General features: G+C 47.8%; 1 protein-coding gene across 3 annotated transcripts in view; it reads left to right on the top strand.

The window, feature by feature from the left end:
- Nucleotides 1-2702: 2702 nt before the first annotated feature.
- Nucleotides 2703-15257, top strand: part of LOC122544212 — a 52074-nt gene continuing 39519 nt past the window's right edge. Inside the window, exons 1-6 of one of the 3 annotated variants that reach the window (XM_043683288.1) lie at nt 2703-2882; nt 4959-5212; nt 7256-7398; nt 10264-10367; nt 13006-13213; nt 13785-13962. In XM_043683288.1, the coding sequence (XP_043539223.1) occupies nt 4974-5212; nt 7256-7398; nt 10264-10367; nt 13006-13213; nt 13785-13962 (872 nt within the window). In that variant the 5' untranslated portion in view covers nt 2703-2882; nt 4959-4973. Of the gene's footprint in view, nt 3025-3431; nt 3535-4958; nt 5213-7255; nt 7399-10263; nt 10368-13005; nt 13214-13784; nt 13963-15257 lie in introns of those variants that run through there. The other 2 variants (XM_043683286.1, XM_043683287.1) reach the window with 2 other exon arrangements.

Raw genomic sequence — 15257 nt, 5'->3', positions numbered from 1 at the left:
GCTGCCTGCCTTGCTGTGTTCCCCCAGCATCCTGCCTGTCCCTCCTGACGCTGCCTGCCTTGCTGTGTTCCCCCAGCCTCCTGTCTGACCCTCCTGATGCTGCCTGCCTTGCTGTGTCCCTCCAGCCTCCTGCCTGTCCCCCCTGATGCTGCCTGGTTTGCTGTGTTCTCCCAGCCTCCTGCCTGTCCCTCCTCATGCTGCCTGCCTTGCTGTGTTCCTCCAGCCTCCTGCCTGTCCCTCCTGATGCTGCCTGGCTTGCTGTGTTCCCTCCAGCCTCCTGCCTGTCCCTCCTGATACTGCCTGGCTTGCTGTGTTCCCTCCAGCCTCCTGCCTGTCCCTCCTGATACTGCCTGGCTTGCTGTGTTCCTTCAGCCTCCTGCCTGACTACCTCGGATTCCAGGTTAAAAACAATGACTGCAGATGCTGGAAACCAGATTCTGGATTAGTGGTGCTGGAAGAGCACAGCAGTTCAGCCAGCATCCGAGAAGCAGTAAAATCGACGTTTCGGGTAAAAGCCCTTCATCAGGAATAAAGGCAGAGAGCCTGAAGCGTGGAGAGATAAGCAAGAACGTTCCCGGGGATGAAGAACTTGTCATATGAGGAACTCAACTTATCATTGACTGGAAGCATCTTCCTCATGACTCACAATCCTACCTAGTTTTGCTCTTTGGAGGAGCAGTGTGGATTCAATGGGCCGAATGACCTGCTTACACACTGTAGGGATTCTTGGCAAATATCTTTCTGACTCTCTAGGCTCCACCTCCATCTATTGTTTACTCTGTACCTGTCCACAATCCCCATCTTCAGGATTTATTAACATTTTCCTAGCTACCATCAGCTCTGAAGAAGGGTCACTGGACTGAAACATGAACACTCTGCAGACAGAGTCAGAGAGATGTACAGCACGGAAACTATTGGGTGAATTTGCATTTGCAGATACATCCTATTTTGTTCAAAAAGTGCACAATCTGCAGGCAGTCAATCCATATAATATTTTTAAAATTCCTACTTTGAAAAGAGAACCAATCTGACTCAAGATTGGGATACAGATAAGACTCTAACCTCACAATGGTCTGAGCTGAGGTGTCACCTGTTTTTATAAATCCTGAAGTTGTCTCCAGAATTTGACTTAAAAGTAAGTTCTGGGAAATACATATTCATGAACCAGAACCTGCAACTCATTCTAAAAGATGAAACAACAATCTAGCTTAGAAAGAGTGGGAAATTGTTTCTGTCAGGCGGGGATACCAGGACTGGTGGGCACAGCTTTAGAATTAGAGGGGGTCAATTTAGAATGGAAATGAGGAGACATTTCTTCAGCCAGAGAGTGGTGGGCCTGTGGAATTCACTGCCATGGAGCGCAATGGAGGCCAGCACATTAAATGTCTTCAAGGCAAAGATTGATAAATTCTTAATCTCGCAAGGAATTAAGGGATTAGGTTACTTACAGTGTGGAAACAATTTCCCTTTTGCACAATTGATTCAAACATTATGATTAGGTTAGATTAGATTCCCTACAGTGCGCCAACAAGTCCACACCGACCCTCCGAAGAGTAACTCACCCAGACCCATTCCCCTACACCTAACACTATGGGCAATTTAGCGTGGCCAATTCACCTAACCTGCACATCGCTTGGACTGCAGGAGGAAATCAGAGCACTGGGAGGAAACCCACTGGGAAAATGTGCAAACTCGAGGGTGGGAATTGAACCCGGGTCCCTGGCACCATGAGGCAGCAGTGCCACCCTGCCGCCCAAATATGGGAAGAGTGTGGGTAAGTGGCGTTGAAATGCCCATCAGACATGATCGAATGGCGGAGTGGACTCGATGGGCCGAATGGCTTTACTTGCACCCCTATTTCTGATGGTCTATGGTCTTACAATGTAGGTTTGTTCAACATATTGTTTCGGTTACGTGACACTATGATCTTTTGTTGTAAATTCTGTGTCTTATGGTGCTGATCCACAGCTACTTGACAAAGGGGGCAGTGCACCGAAAGCTAGTGTTTCCAAATAACCCTGTTGGACTGTGGCCTGGTGTTGTGAGAGTTTTAACTTTGTCCAACCCAGTCCATCACCAAACCCGGAAGGGAGAGTGCAGGTGAATGAGGGGCGTGGTCATGACGAAATGTGGGAGCGGTTGAGGCATGGGGCGTGGCTAAGACGGAATGGGGCGCGTTCAATGGGGGCGCATGCGCGGTTACGGTGGAAGGGGGCGCGGACACGTACAAAGGGGCGGGGTTAAGAGGAAAGTGGGCGCATGGATAGGGGCGTGGCCTGGGCTCAAATTGGGGCGGGGCCAGCTGGGAAAGCGACCGAGGGGGCGCGGTTGCGGCGGAGGGGGGGGGGGGGGGAAAGGGCGTGGTCAAGCCGGGAGAGGGCGCGGTTGAGTCACGGAGGCGCGGTCAACGAGGAAGTGGGTGCGGTCCAGGCGGAATGGGAGGGCGTGGTAAAGTTCGTGGGGGCGTGGCGTATGACGGACAAAGGGGCGTTGTCACGTAGGAGGAGGCGCGGCCGACACGGAAATGCGGCGTGGCATTGAAGAGAGCGGGCGCGGCAAACGCGGAACCCGCGTGGGCGTGGCAAACGCGGAATGGGCGTGGGCAGTGCCGGCGGGGGGGCGTGGTTCATGGCTCGCCCTGCGTTTGAATGGTGGGAGATTTGAAGGGGGCGGGGCGCCTGCGCAGTGGGGTGTGTGTGCCGACCCGGGCAGGTGCTCGAGCGCCGTTGGGTTTCATTTTTGGCGCGCTTTTCCGTTGTGGGGTTTGCAACAGCCCCTTTAATTGTTGTGTCAATTTCAGGGCAGGGCAACAAAAACCTTTCCCTATCTTCCCAAATATCCACTATCCCGGCTATCCCTGAGGAGAACCCACCCTCAATTTGGTAAACTTAGCCAGCAGTCACCTTTTTTCCCCACCCTTTGAACCTTAAAAGACTTCAAAAGAAACTTCCTTTTTAAAACAAATACAGTTGGGCAGTCAAGGGCTCTCCTCTTATTGACAAACTCTCTCAAGGGATGTCTCAGGTGAATCACTTGCCCTGTGAAAAACCTGCTTTGGATTTGTATATGTTTTCTTTAAAGCTCTTTCAGGCAATTATGGATTTTATTTTTTGGGGTTTTAAAAAAAAAGAACATGCTATGTTCCAAATTTGGTGCCAGATACGAGTTCCTAACTGTCTGTCTTGTTAATTCAACAAAACAAAAACAATAGATTGTTAGAGACACAAACATTCTCAAAATTGCAACAGGTTTGGGCCATTCAAAAGGAGATGGCGAAATGATTGTTGCTGGGGTAGAAGTTGGAGTGGTTGATTTTAAGTAGTGTTTGTGTATTGATGTGATAGATTTAAATACGTTTCATTGTTACTTGAAAATAGCTGCTTTAAGCAAATGTTTCGGTTCCCCTGAAAACCGATGTTTGTTTCATTAAAAGTGATTGTGGTGACTTTCAAACTAGTTAATAATTTCATAGGTTTTGTATTTCTCTTCAGAGGTAAATTTTGCTTTCTTCTTTGAAGAACCAGAAAAGACAAGGTGATGTACAGTTTTAATTTTTTTAATGTATATATGCTTGTTGTGGTGTATCATAATGGAGGGCTAGACAGATGCATTGATGGAATTCAGTCACAATTTAAGGTCAGATACTCTATCCTTCTAGAAATACTTCAATTTATTTCTTTGTTTACTGATAAATAGTTTGAGGGACAGAATTCCCTAGAGCAATGAACTTTCAGCATTATAGGCTGCCACAGCGAGGCACTGTAGCACCATCACATGGTGGAAAGTGTAATTACAACGTGACATGTTTACATAAGCCTTTACCATTGTATCTCTGGACGTTGGAATTTACAGTTTGATAAGTGGACAAGAAGTGCACCCCTTTTCCGAATTTGGCAATCATACAAAAAATTGCACAAAGCTGATATCCATAACAGTCTGCAGTAGCATTGCCATTCCCTATAATGATACAGGGTAATGACACAGGCATTGGCTACTTTTTAGGTTAGATTACCTATAGTATGGAAACAGGCCCTTCGGCCCAACAAGTCCACGCCAACCTCCCGAAGAGTAACCCAACCAGACCCATTCCCCATATTTGCCCCTGACTAATACATCAAACACAATAGGCAGTTTAGGATGGCCACTTCACCTGGCCTACACATGTTTGGATTGTGGGAGGAAACTGGAGCACCCAGAGGAAACCCACACAGACACGGGGAGAATGTGCAAATTCCACACAGTCACCTGATTCTGGAATCGAACCTAGGTCCCTGATGCTGTGAGGCAGCAGTGCTAACCACCGTACCACCCCTGTTTACTCTTTTTTTTTTAATAGGCACAGGGACTGCCATTTTCCACACAATAAGCAGAAATTATGTACTGAACACACATGGGTCTCAAATACTTCGATCATCAACTGGTTTGAGGGGCATGGATAGGGTGAATAGCCTAGGTCTTTTTCCCAGGGTAAGAGCCCAAAACAAGAGGACCTAGGTTTAAGGTGAGAAGGAAACGATATAAAAGAGACCAAAGGGGCAGCTTTTTCAAGCCGAAGGTGGTACGTGTATGGAATGAGTTGCCAGAGGAAGTGGTGGAGGTTGGTACAATTACAACAGTTAAAGGCATAGATGTATGCATAGGAAGGGTTTCAGGAGATATGAGCCAAATGCTGGCAAATGGGACTAGATCAGCTTAAGATATCTGGTAGCATGTTAATCAGGTTGTTAATTTTAAGACTGAGATTGATAATCTTTTGTTAAACAAACGTATTAAGGATTATGGGGCAAAGGTAGGTATATGGGGTTAAGTTATAGGTCAGCCATGATCTCATTGAATGGCAGAACAGGCTGGAGGGCCTGAATGGCCTCCCACTGTTTCTACTTTCCTGATTGTTGTTGAGAATGAATGTGTTCGGCACACAGCCCTGTTAAGTGTCAGATACCTCTCTTGTCTTGCAGGTGGTGGGAAGGCAAATGGAAGGCAGTAACCTAGTGAACGTCGCTTACTCAGAATCTGTGGCCAGTGGTAACGACTTGAGGGTTGTGGGTAACTTCGCTTCCCCCCTACCATCGGGTGTGGCATACCGGATGGTGTCTATGCGCTCACCCACTTGTGCCCGCTGTCGTAACCATGGAATCACCATGCCTCTGAAAGGTCATAAGAAAAGTTGTCAGTGGCAGACCTGTCAGTGTGACAAATGCATCCTAATCTTGTGAGTGACTTTACCAACAAATAAGACCATAAGACATAGGAGTGGAAGTAAGGCCATTCGGCCCATCGAGTCCACTCCGCCATTCAATCATGGATGATGGGCATTTCAACGGCACTTACCCGCATTCTCCCCGTAGCCCTTAATTCCTTGTGACATCACGAATTTATCAATCTCTGCCTTGAAGACATTTAGCGTCCCGGCCTCCACTGCACTCCGCGGCATTGAATTCCACAGGCCCACCCCTCTCTGGCTGAAGAAATGTCTCCGTGTTTCTGTTCTGAATTTACCCCCGCTGCAACTAACACTGCAACTGTCTCAAAGCCTCAGAGTTGGTTTTTGATTCAAAGATTCAGGGACTGGGGTGGGGGCGGGGTAGGGTGGGAACGTGGTGTTGTGGGACTTACTCCCACAGGGAGTGGGGTGGACAATTGGCACTCGTTCCCACAGGTAGTGGAGGGAGGAAAATGTGGGAGTCTCCCACAGGGATAGGGGGAGGGAATGTGGGCTGAATGGCCTATCTTTGGGATAAATGTGTGTGATTTAAAATATGAGTGTGTGCTGCCCACTGCTTACTCTGGATGGCAGCTGGAGGACCACAAGAGCAAACAAGACAAAGGCTTGCATTTCTATAGCACCTTGCTTCATCACAAGTGCTTCACAGCCAATTAAACATTTCACTCTTGTAATGAAGAAAATTTACAATGAAGTCTCCAAAACTCATTTTAATGAGTTTTGCCTTAGTTGTGCCTGTTGAGTGTGAGGAAAAGAGCCAGCATTCTGGGGTGAACATGCCTGCACCCCTTCGAAACAATGCTCTCGCATTCCGTTGGCCCAAGAGAGTAGACTCACAGTCCCTGCCTAACATCAGTGGCAAAGTGCTGACAGTGCTGTACACACACACAGCCCTGTGTTGGAATACCCACCTAGATTATCTGGTTAATTTTAATTCTGTAATGCAATCATGACAAATCAAAAACCAACTCTGAGGCTTTGAGACAGTTGCAGTGTTAGAATGTGGTAATGATACTGAACAATAAGGCAATAATTGAATTCATATGTTTCACTGACTTCATAAACATGCAAGAGGGAACTAGACTCAGTAAGGTACTAGGATTCTATTCCTATTTATTGAAGTCGACAATTCTTCAATGACCCAAAGTAATGTTTTGTTTTAATATAACACCGTTAACATAAGAAACCAAATAATGTTTCAGATAATCACCAGAGCATGCAAACTGCTGTTGCTCAGAACATGTACTAATGAGGATGCTTCAAGTTTAGTTCCTGATCTGTGTTTCAATGCAAATGGAGATTATACTCTATCTAACCCCGTGCTGTCCCTGTCCTGGGAGTGTTTGATGGGGACAGTGTAGAGGGTGCTTTACTCTGTATCTAACCCCATGTGTCGCTGTCCTGGGAGTGTTTGATGGGGACAGTGTCGAGGGAGCTTTATTCTGTATCTAACCCCATGTGTCGCTGTCCTGGGAGTGTTTGATGGGGACAGTGTCGAGGGAGCTTTATTCTGTATCTAACCCCATGTGTCGCTGTCCTGGGAGTGTTTGATGGGGACAGTGTCGAGGGAGCTTTATTCTGTATCTAACCCCGTGCTGTCTCTGTCCTGGGAGTGTTTGATGGGGACAGTGTAGAGGGATCTTTACTCTGTATCTAACCCCGTGCTGTCTCTGTCCTGGGAGTGATTAATACAAATATCAGTGATTTGAACAGCAGGAAACAAAAACACAAAGCTTAGAATCCCCCTCTCTTATTGTTAGATCCACCTCATCTGCCATCTCCTCCTCCTCTTCACATCTCCTCCTGCCATCTTCTCCTCCTCCTACCATCTTCCTTCCGGATGCTGGTTGAGATTCTGATCCTTAACACTGCCGATTTTTCAATCTGCTTCCGTGAAGTGCCCAGGAGAAGGAAGAAGCAGCATTGAGCAGGAGCCTGGTTTAAAGGTGCCCTGTTAGGTGACACAGTGTGTTCTCACTCTGACAGTGTGGATGTTTCGCTGACTCTGCTGTACCTCTGCCTGTGTCCTAGAGAACGCCGACGTGTCATGGCTGCTCAGGTAGCTCTGCGCCGGCAACAGGAGGCCGAGCTGAAGAAAAGACTGGCCAAGGGCCTACTCAAATTTGACGAGGCTGCAGGAAGGAAGCTGGAAGGGGCCATACAACAGCCTCTTAGTAAGTGAGCCGCAGTCTCATACCATCCCTTCGCCCGTATGTTGGGGCTGTTACAGGACATTGTTGCAAATCCCCATTCTCCTTAAATAACAACTGGAAGTGTTCGACGGGCACTTAAGACTGAAAGATCCAGTTGATCTTTACAGGCCCTTCGGCCAAACAAGTCCACACCAGCCCTTCAAAGAGTAACCCACCCAGACCCATTCACCCAACCCTATCTTTAGCCCCGACTAATGCACCTAACACTATGGGCAATTTAGCATGGCCAATTCACCTAACCTGCACATCTTTGGACAGTGGGAGGAAAGTGGAGGAAACCCACGCAGACACTGGGAAAATGTGCAAACTCCACACAGACAGTCACCCAAGGCTGGAATCGAACCCGAGTCCCTGGTGCTGTGAAGCAGCGTTGCTAACCACTGAGCCATCGTGCTGCCCCAAAACCGTGCATCGTGCTCTTTTAAACATTTAGTCAATAAGATACGGGTGCAATACCAGAAACTATTATTGTTCAGAAACAAGCCATTTTTCTTCCTGGGCACTATCCCTTTATTTCCCAAGGATCTGTCCAGCTCTTGCCAGAAATGTACAGCCAGTCAGGCAGCATCCGAGGAGCAGGAGAGTCGATGTTTCGAGCTTAAGCTCTACATCGATTCTCCTGCTCTTCGGATGCTGCCTGACCTGCTGTGCTTTTCCAGCGCCACACGTTTTGACTCTGATCTCCAGCATCTGCAGTCCTCCTCACTTTCTCCCATCTGCCCAGCTCTTGTGTGAACAGGTTTGTTATTTGCTTTGGAATCCAGGAGCTTCCACATGCAGCAGCTGTGACACACCTCCAATCCACCCATCTTTATTTGTTCTAATGGTTTACTTAATTATTTTAGCGATTGTTAATTAACCCGCTCAGAGAGATGTTGTGACATATCTCTGTGGAGCAGGTGGGACTTGACCCCGGCCTTCTGATTCAAAGGTAAGGACACTATCACTGTGCCACGATTTTATTCAATCATCTGCTTACTTTTCTTTATGCGTTGATCACCATCTTGCTACCAGCTGCTGTGCTATTTCTAACCTTAGGAATAATTGTTCACTTATCCAATAAAGATAAAGATGCTATAGTCCCAGAGGGCCACAGGGCTATTCTCTTGCTACAGAGAGAGAGACATGCCTGGCAGTGGTTTAACCTGAGGGCCATCACTCCTCGGGTGAGGGGAGAGGTTAAGGAGAGTCCTTCATGGTAACCTCAGCAGGTGATGGGAATTGAATGCGTGCTGTTGGCATAATTCTGCATTGCAAATCGGCCATCCAGCCAACTGAGCTAACAGGCTCTCCCTAACACACCAATTGCTTATCAAGTAACTAGTTTCAGCTAGAGCAGTCAGAGAACCAATTCCTGGAGGTTGAGTTAGAGTTAGAAAAATTTAAGAAAACCCAAGTGAACATCTCTTTTCCCCAGTCCTTTAGTTCCCTCAATTTCCCACCCCTCGGCAAGTCAACCTCAAGGACAACTTTACTTGAGGTACTATCGCTGTTAGTGTTTATTTATTAGCAACTCTGTATAGGTACGCAGTCAGGAGGAGCCCCTTCCAAACATGCAGGAACACGTAACCCTTGAAGAGGTGTCTGACTAGATTTGCAAAAGGAGTTGTCACCATGTCTTATGAGCTCATTCCTCATCGCCCAAAATGTCAATTTTCCTGGTCCTCAGATGCTGCCTGACCTTTTCCAGCACCACTCTAATCTGCAGTCCTCCCTTTCGCCACCTTGTCTTGTTAACCCTGATGATGTGAGCAGAGGCCAGAACAGAGAATTTAAACATAGAACAGTACAGCACAGCACAAGCCCTTCAACTCTCGATGTTGTGCTGACCTTTTATCCTATGCTAAGATCAAACTAACCTACATACCCTTCATTTTACCATCATCCATGTACCTATCCAACAGTCGCTTAAATGTCCCAATGTACCAGACCCTACTACCATACTGGCAGTGCATTCCACACACCCACCACTCTCTGTGGAAAGAACCCACCTCTGACATCTCCCCTAAACCTTCGACCTTCACCTTAAAATTATGCCCCTCATGATAGACATTTCTACTTTGGGAAAATGTCACTGGCTATCCACTCTATCTACGCCTCCCATCATTATGTACACTTCTACCAAGTCACCTCTCATCCTCCTTCGCTCCAGTGAGAAAAGCCCTAGTTCCCTCAACCTTTCTTCAGACATGCCCTCCAGCCAGGCAGCTGCACCCTCTCTAAAGCTTCCACATCCTTCCTATAATGAAGCGACCAGAACTGAAAACAGTGTTCCAAGTATGGTCTAACCAGGGCTTTATAGAGCTGCAGAATAACTTTGTGGCTCTTAAACTCAACCCCCTGCTAATGAAAACCAACACACCATATGCCTTCGTAATAACCCTAATAACTCCAGTGGCAACTTTAGAGGGATGTAAGGACGTGGACCCAAGATCCCTGAGTTCCTCCACACTGCCAAGAATCCTGCCTTTCACCCTGCAATCTGCATTCAAATTCAATTTCCAAAATGAATCACTTCACATTTTTCCAGGTTGAACTCCATTTGCCACTTCTCAGCCCAGCTCTGCATCCTGTCAATGTCCCATTGCAACCTACAACACTATTCACCACTCCACTAACCTTCATATCATCGACAAATCTACCAACCCACACTTCCAGTTGCTCATTTAGAAAAATCACAAAGAGCAGAGGTCCCAGAACAGGTCTCTGTGGATCACTACTGGTCACCAAGCTCCAGGCTGAATATTTTCCATCTACTACCACCCTCTGTCTTTAAACAGTTTATTTGAGCTTTATGCCTAGGCAATATTGTTTTTATAATTTTAGTCCATCAAGCCAAGGAGAAGACTGAAGTTCAACTTTCAGATTCCAGAGCAGCCGATGTGATGAAGTGTTTCACCATCCAACAGAGTCCGGGAGTTGTTGTCAAGGTAACAACTTGGGGAGTGGAGTGAGGGTTTCACCTACTTAGAGTCATGGAGATGTACAGCATAGAAACAGACCCTTTGGTCAAACTCTTCCATGCCATCAGATATTCTAATCTAATCTAGTCCTGTTTGCCAGCACTTGACCCATATGCTTCTAAACCCTTCCTATTTATATACCTATCCAGATGCCTTTTAAATGTTGCAATTGTACCAGCCTCCACTATTTCCTCTGGCAGCTCATTCCATACACGCACCACCCTCTGTGTGAAAAAGTTGCCCTTAGGTCCCTTTTATATCTTTCCCTTCTCACCCTGAACCTATGCCCGTCTAGTTCTGGACATCCCCACCCCAGGGAAAAGACCATGACTATTCACCCTTTCTGTGCCACCTCATGATTTTATAAACCTCTGTAAGGTCACCCCTCAGCCTCCAACACTCCAGGGAAAACAGCCCCAGCCTGTTCAACCTCTCCCTATAGCTCAAACCCTCCGACCCTGGCAACATCCTTGTAAGTCTTTTCTGAACCCTTTCAGGTTTCACAACATCTTTCCTATAGCAGGGAGACCGGGATTGAATTTTGTGTTTCAAAAATGGGCTAACCAATGCCTGTAAAATGACTGTCCAATCCTATACTTACTGCACTGACCAATAAAGGCAAGCATACCAACTTCCTTCACTATCCTATCTACCTGCGACTCCATTTTCAAGGAACAATGGACCTGCACCCCAAAGTCTTTATTCAGCAACAGTCCCCAGGACCTTACCATTAAGTGTATAAGTCCTGCTCTGATTTGCTTTTCTAAAATGAAGCACCTCGCATTTATCAAAATTAAACTCCATCTGCCACTCCTTGGCCCATCTGATCAAGATCCCATTGTAATCTGAGGTAACCTTCTTCGCTGTCCACTACACCTCCAATTTTGGTGTCACCTGCAAACTTATTAACCTCACCTCCTACGTTCACATCCAAATCATTTATATAAATGCCAAAAAGCAGTGGACCTGGCACTGATCCTTGCTGGTCACAGGCCTCCAGTCTGAAAAGCAACCCTCTGTCTTCTACTTTCAAGACAATTTTGATTCCAAATAGTTAGTTCTCCCTGTATCCCATGTGATCTGAACTTACTAACCAGTCTACCATGAGGAACCTTGTTGAACATCGTCCTGCAGGCAATGTCTACTGCCCAGCTTTCATCTTCATCACTTGGTCAAAAAACTCAATCAAGTTAGTGAGACACAATTTTACAAGCACAAAGCCACATTGATTTGTTACTGTACGTTTGTCTGGTAAATGTTCAGAGGTGTTTCCCTACATTAACGGTATTCTGCATATTCAGACCAGTTTTCTGTGCATGGCTGGGAAAGAAGATTAGATTAGATTCCCTACAGTGTGGAAACAGGTCATTTGGTCCAACAAATCCACACCAAACCTCCAAAGAATAACCCACCCGGACCCATTTCCCGACATTTACCCCTGACTAAAACACTATGGGACAATTTAGCATGGCTAATTCACCTAACCTGCACATCTTTGGACCGTGGGAGGAAACCCAAGCAGGCACGGCGAGAATGTGCCAACTCCGCACAGACACCCGAGGTTGGAATCGAACCTGGGTCCCTGGGGCTGTGAGGCAGCAGTACTAACCACTGAGCTACCGTGCTGCCCACAGTGGAGAAAGGACATTCCTAATTTCTCTTAACATTGCCTTGTAGATGTGGTCTAATACGGAACGCTGCTAAGGCTGGGAGTTCTGTGACACATGACTCCCTTCCTGACTCCCCAAGTGCCATCTACCAGGTACCTGGCACAATGCTGACCACTTACCTGGGTGGGTATGTTTCCAATAGCAATCAGCCCCAAACTGCCCTGCTCTCAACATCCGTTCCCTCCACCGCCGACGCTCAGTAACAGCAGTGCGTACCATCTACAAAAATGCACTGCAGCAATTCACCAAGGCTCCTCAGAGAGCACCTTCCAAACCAGCAGCCACTTCCATCTGGAAGGACAAGATACATGGGAGCACCACCCTGTAAGTTCCCCTCCCGAGTCACTCACCATCCTGACCTGGGATTGTATTAGCTTTGCTATCAACTGGGCCAAATCCCTCCTAGACCCAGTACACCCCATGGACGGCAGGTGATTCAAGAAGGCGCCTCATCACCACCTTGACAGGGGGCAGTTAGGGATGAGCAATAAATGCTGGGCCCAACCAGCGACAGAACCTCCCCCAAAGAAGGCAGTTTCAGATGGCAAGGTAGATTGGGATCACTCACCTGTCAACCTATATCAAATGGATTCTTCAGATGGATTTTTTTGGCTTCATTGTCCTGGATTTTTGACTTTCCCTTTGTCTCACTTGGGTGAAAATAATCCAGTGAAGAATTCCAGCCTGTGAACCTGGAAATTGTCAACGTGATCCAGTGGGTGCAGTGGTCCAGTGTTGACCTTATTGGATGACTTAACACCAGAGGTCTGCGCTCAGACTGCAGTCAATGGGAGTTTAAACCCAGTTCCGTGCGGTGCGAGTTTCTGTGTCGCGATCGCGGAGGGGGAGGAATCGCAGGAACCCCCCCCGCCCCCCTCCCAGGCGAGCGGGTCACCGATTGTGCAGCTAATCGGATCGTGTTGTTTTTCCTGCAGCGGGCGATGCAGCCAGCGTGCAGGATCACTCAGCAGCACACCACCTTCCCGCCGACGCTAGTCACCTGTACGTCTTGTCCTGATGTGGGCACCCCCACCCTGCACAACGTCCCTCCGCCAACCCTCATCCATGGCTACCCCAGCCACCACGCTCTGCTCTGCCAGGTGTTCCCTCAGCACAGCCCGCGTCTACTGGAGACCGTCCTGGGTGAGTGAGAACACGGGTGGGGAAGTGGGCAGCTCGGAAACGTCAGCGGCGTGTTACATTTGGCCAAACCTGCTGGGTCTTGCTGGGACCCTCCAGTTTTGCTTGGGAGACCATAACAGACTCCGAGCTGCTCAATGACTGAAACAAGGGGAGTAGGTGGGATGCTCTTTGGAGGGTCAGTGTGGACTAGATGGGCTGAATGGCTTGCCGCCACACTGGAAGCTTCTACAACTTTACAAAATGGGATAGTATTTATTTTTCTTTCATTCATTCACTGGATGAGGGCGTCACTGGCCAAGCCCAGCGTCTATTCCCCAACCCTAATTGCCCAGAGGGGCAGTTTTGAGCCAACCACATTGCTGTGGGCCTGGAGTTGCACGTAGGCCGAAGCCAGAAAGTTTCTTTCCATAAAGGGTTTTGGTAGACCAGATGCGTTTTTTCCCCCAACGATGGATTCACGGTCACCTTTCTAAGTATTAAGCTAATCTTCCCTTTCGTTCTCTCCCGCGCACACAAAAACAAATATGTTCACAGTGTTGCATGCTTTCACCATGTTTCACTCTCCCTGTAGAGCGTTGCCATGGAGACGTGGTCCTGGCTATAGAGAGTGTTGTGTCACCACACCAGGGCCAGAGTGACGCCATGGCGCAGCCACCAATCTCCGGTCAGCCATTGCAGCAACAGCTCACCGCTCCCTACTGGTATCCGAGTCCCCACATCACGTCACTGCAGTTCACCAACCCGGTCAGGTGAGGGTTTATGACCCTGTTTGCCCTCAGGTCAGTTAGGACTGGTGGAGCACGATCACTGAATGAATGTCCGTGTTTGATGGGGGTCTCGGGAGTCAATGCTGCACCCCCTCCACCCCACGCCATGTCTCACTACTCACTGGAAGACCATTGACAATGTGACAGCATTGGCTGGAAATCCCTGGGATTTATCAGGGCTCTCCTGAGAGTGTGACAGTATTTAGATAGTGTTCCTTTGGACAGGTGTTAATAGTTACAGGCTCATTAGCATTTAGAGACCCCACCCCCACCCCAAGGGAGGGAGAGTGTCATTATTCACAGGGAGTCCCCAGAAGAGTGTCAGTGTTTACGTGAGCACGAGTTGATAAAGTGCCACACTGGAAAAAGCACAGCAGGTCAGGCGGCATCCAAGGCACAAGAGAGTCAATGTTTCAGACAGGACCCTTCTTGAGGCCAGGTCAGTAATTACCGGGACTCCGTAGGAAGCGTGCCTCAAAGTGTCCGTTTTTTCAGGAGTGCCTAAAGAGTGTGTCAGAATTTACCGGCATGCCTGGGGAGTGTGGGTGTTGACAGGCGTGCCTGGGGAGTGTGGGTGTTGACAGGCGTGCCTGGGGAGTGTGGATCAGTGTTTACATTAGCTCCCAGGAACAATGTCAGTATTTACAGTAGACGTCCAGAAAGCGTGTTGGTATTTAGAGAGAAGACCTTTAGGAAGAGCTGTAAACACCAGCAGTATCACATTGGACGAATGAATAGGACAAAAAAAAATCCAGTGCAGCATTCAGGGAATGTTGCACTGTCAGCAGTGCAAACATTTGGATAAGACTGAAGCCAAGTTGCAGGTAGATAGGATAGTGAAGAAGGTGTTTGGTATGCTTTCCTTTATCGGTCAGAGTATTGAGTACAGGAGTTGGGAGATCATGTCGGGGCTGGACAGGACATTGGTTAGGCCACTGTTGGAATATTGCGTGCAATTCTGGTCTCCTTCCTATCGGAAAGATGTTGTGAAACTTGAAAGGGTTCAGAAGAGATATACAAGGATGTTGCCAGGATTGGCGGGTTCAAGCTATAGGGAGAGGCTGAATAGGCTGGGGCTGTTTTCCCTGGAGCGTTAGAGGCCGAGGGATGACCTTACAGAGATTTATGAAATCATGAGGGGCATGGATAGGATAAATAGACAAAGTCTTTTCCCTGGAGTGGAGGGAGTCCAGAACTAGAGGGCATAGGTTTAGGGTAGGAGGGGAAAGATATAAAAGAGACCTAAGGGGCAACTTTTTCACACAGAGGGTGGTACG

Source organism: Chiloscyllium plagiosum, chromosome 47 (assembly GCF_004010195.1).
Source record: "Chiloscyllium plagiosum isolate BGI_BamShark_2017 chromosome 47, ASM401019v2, whole genome shotgun sequence".
In the NCBI taxonomy this organism is placed as follows: domain Eukaryota; kingdom Metazoa; phylum Chordata; class Chondrichthyes; order Orectolobiformes; family Hemiscylliidae; genus Chiloscyllium; species Chiloscyllium plagiosum.
Note: the sequence above shows the minus strand (reverse complement) of the source record. Positions and strands in the feature narration are given on the sequence as shown.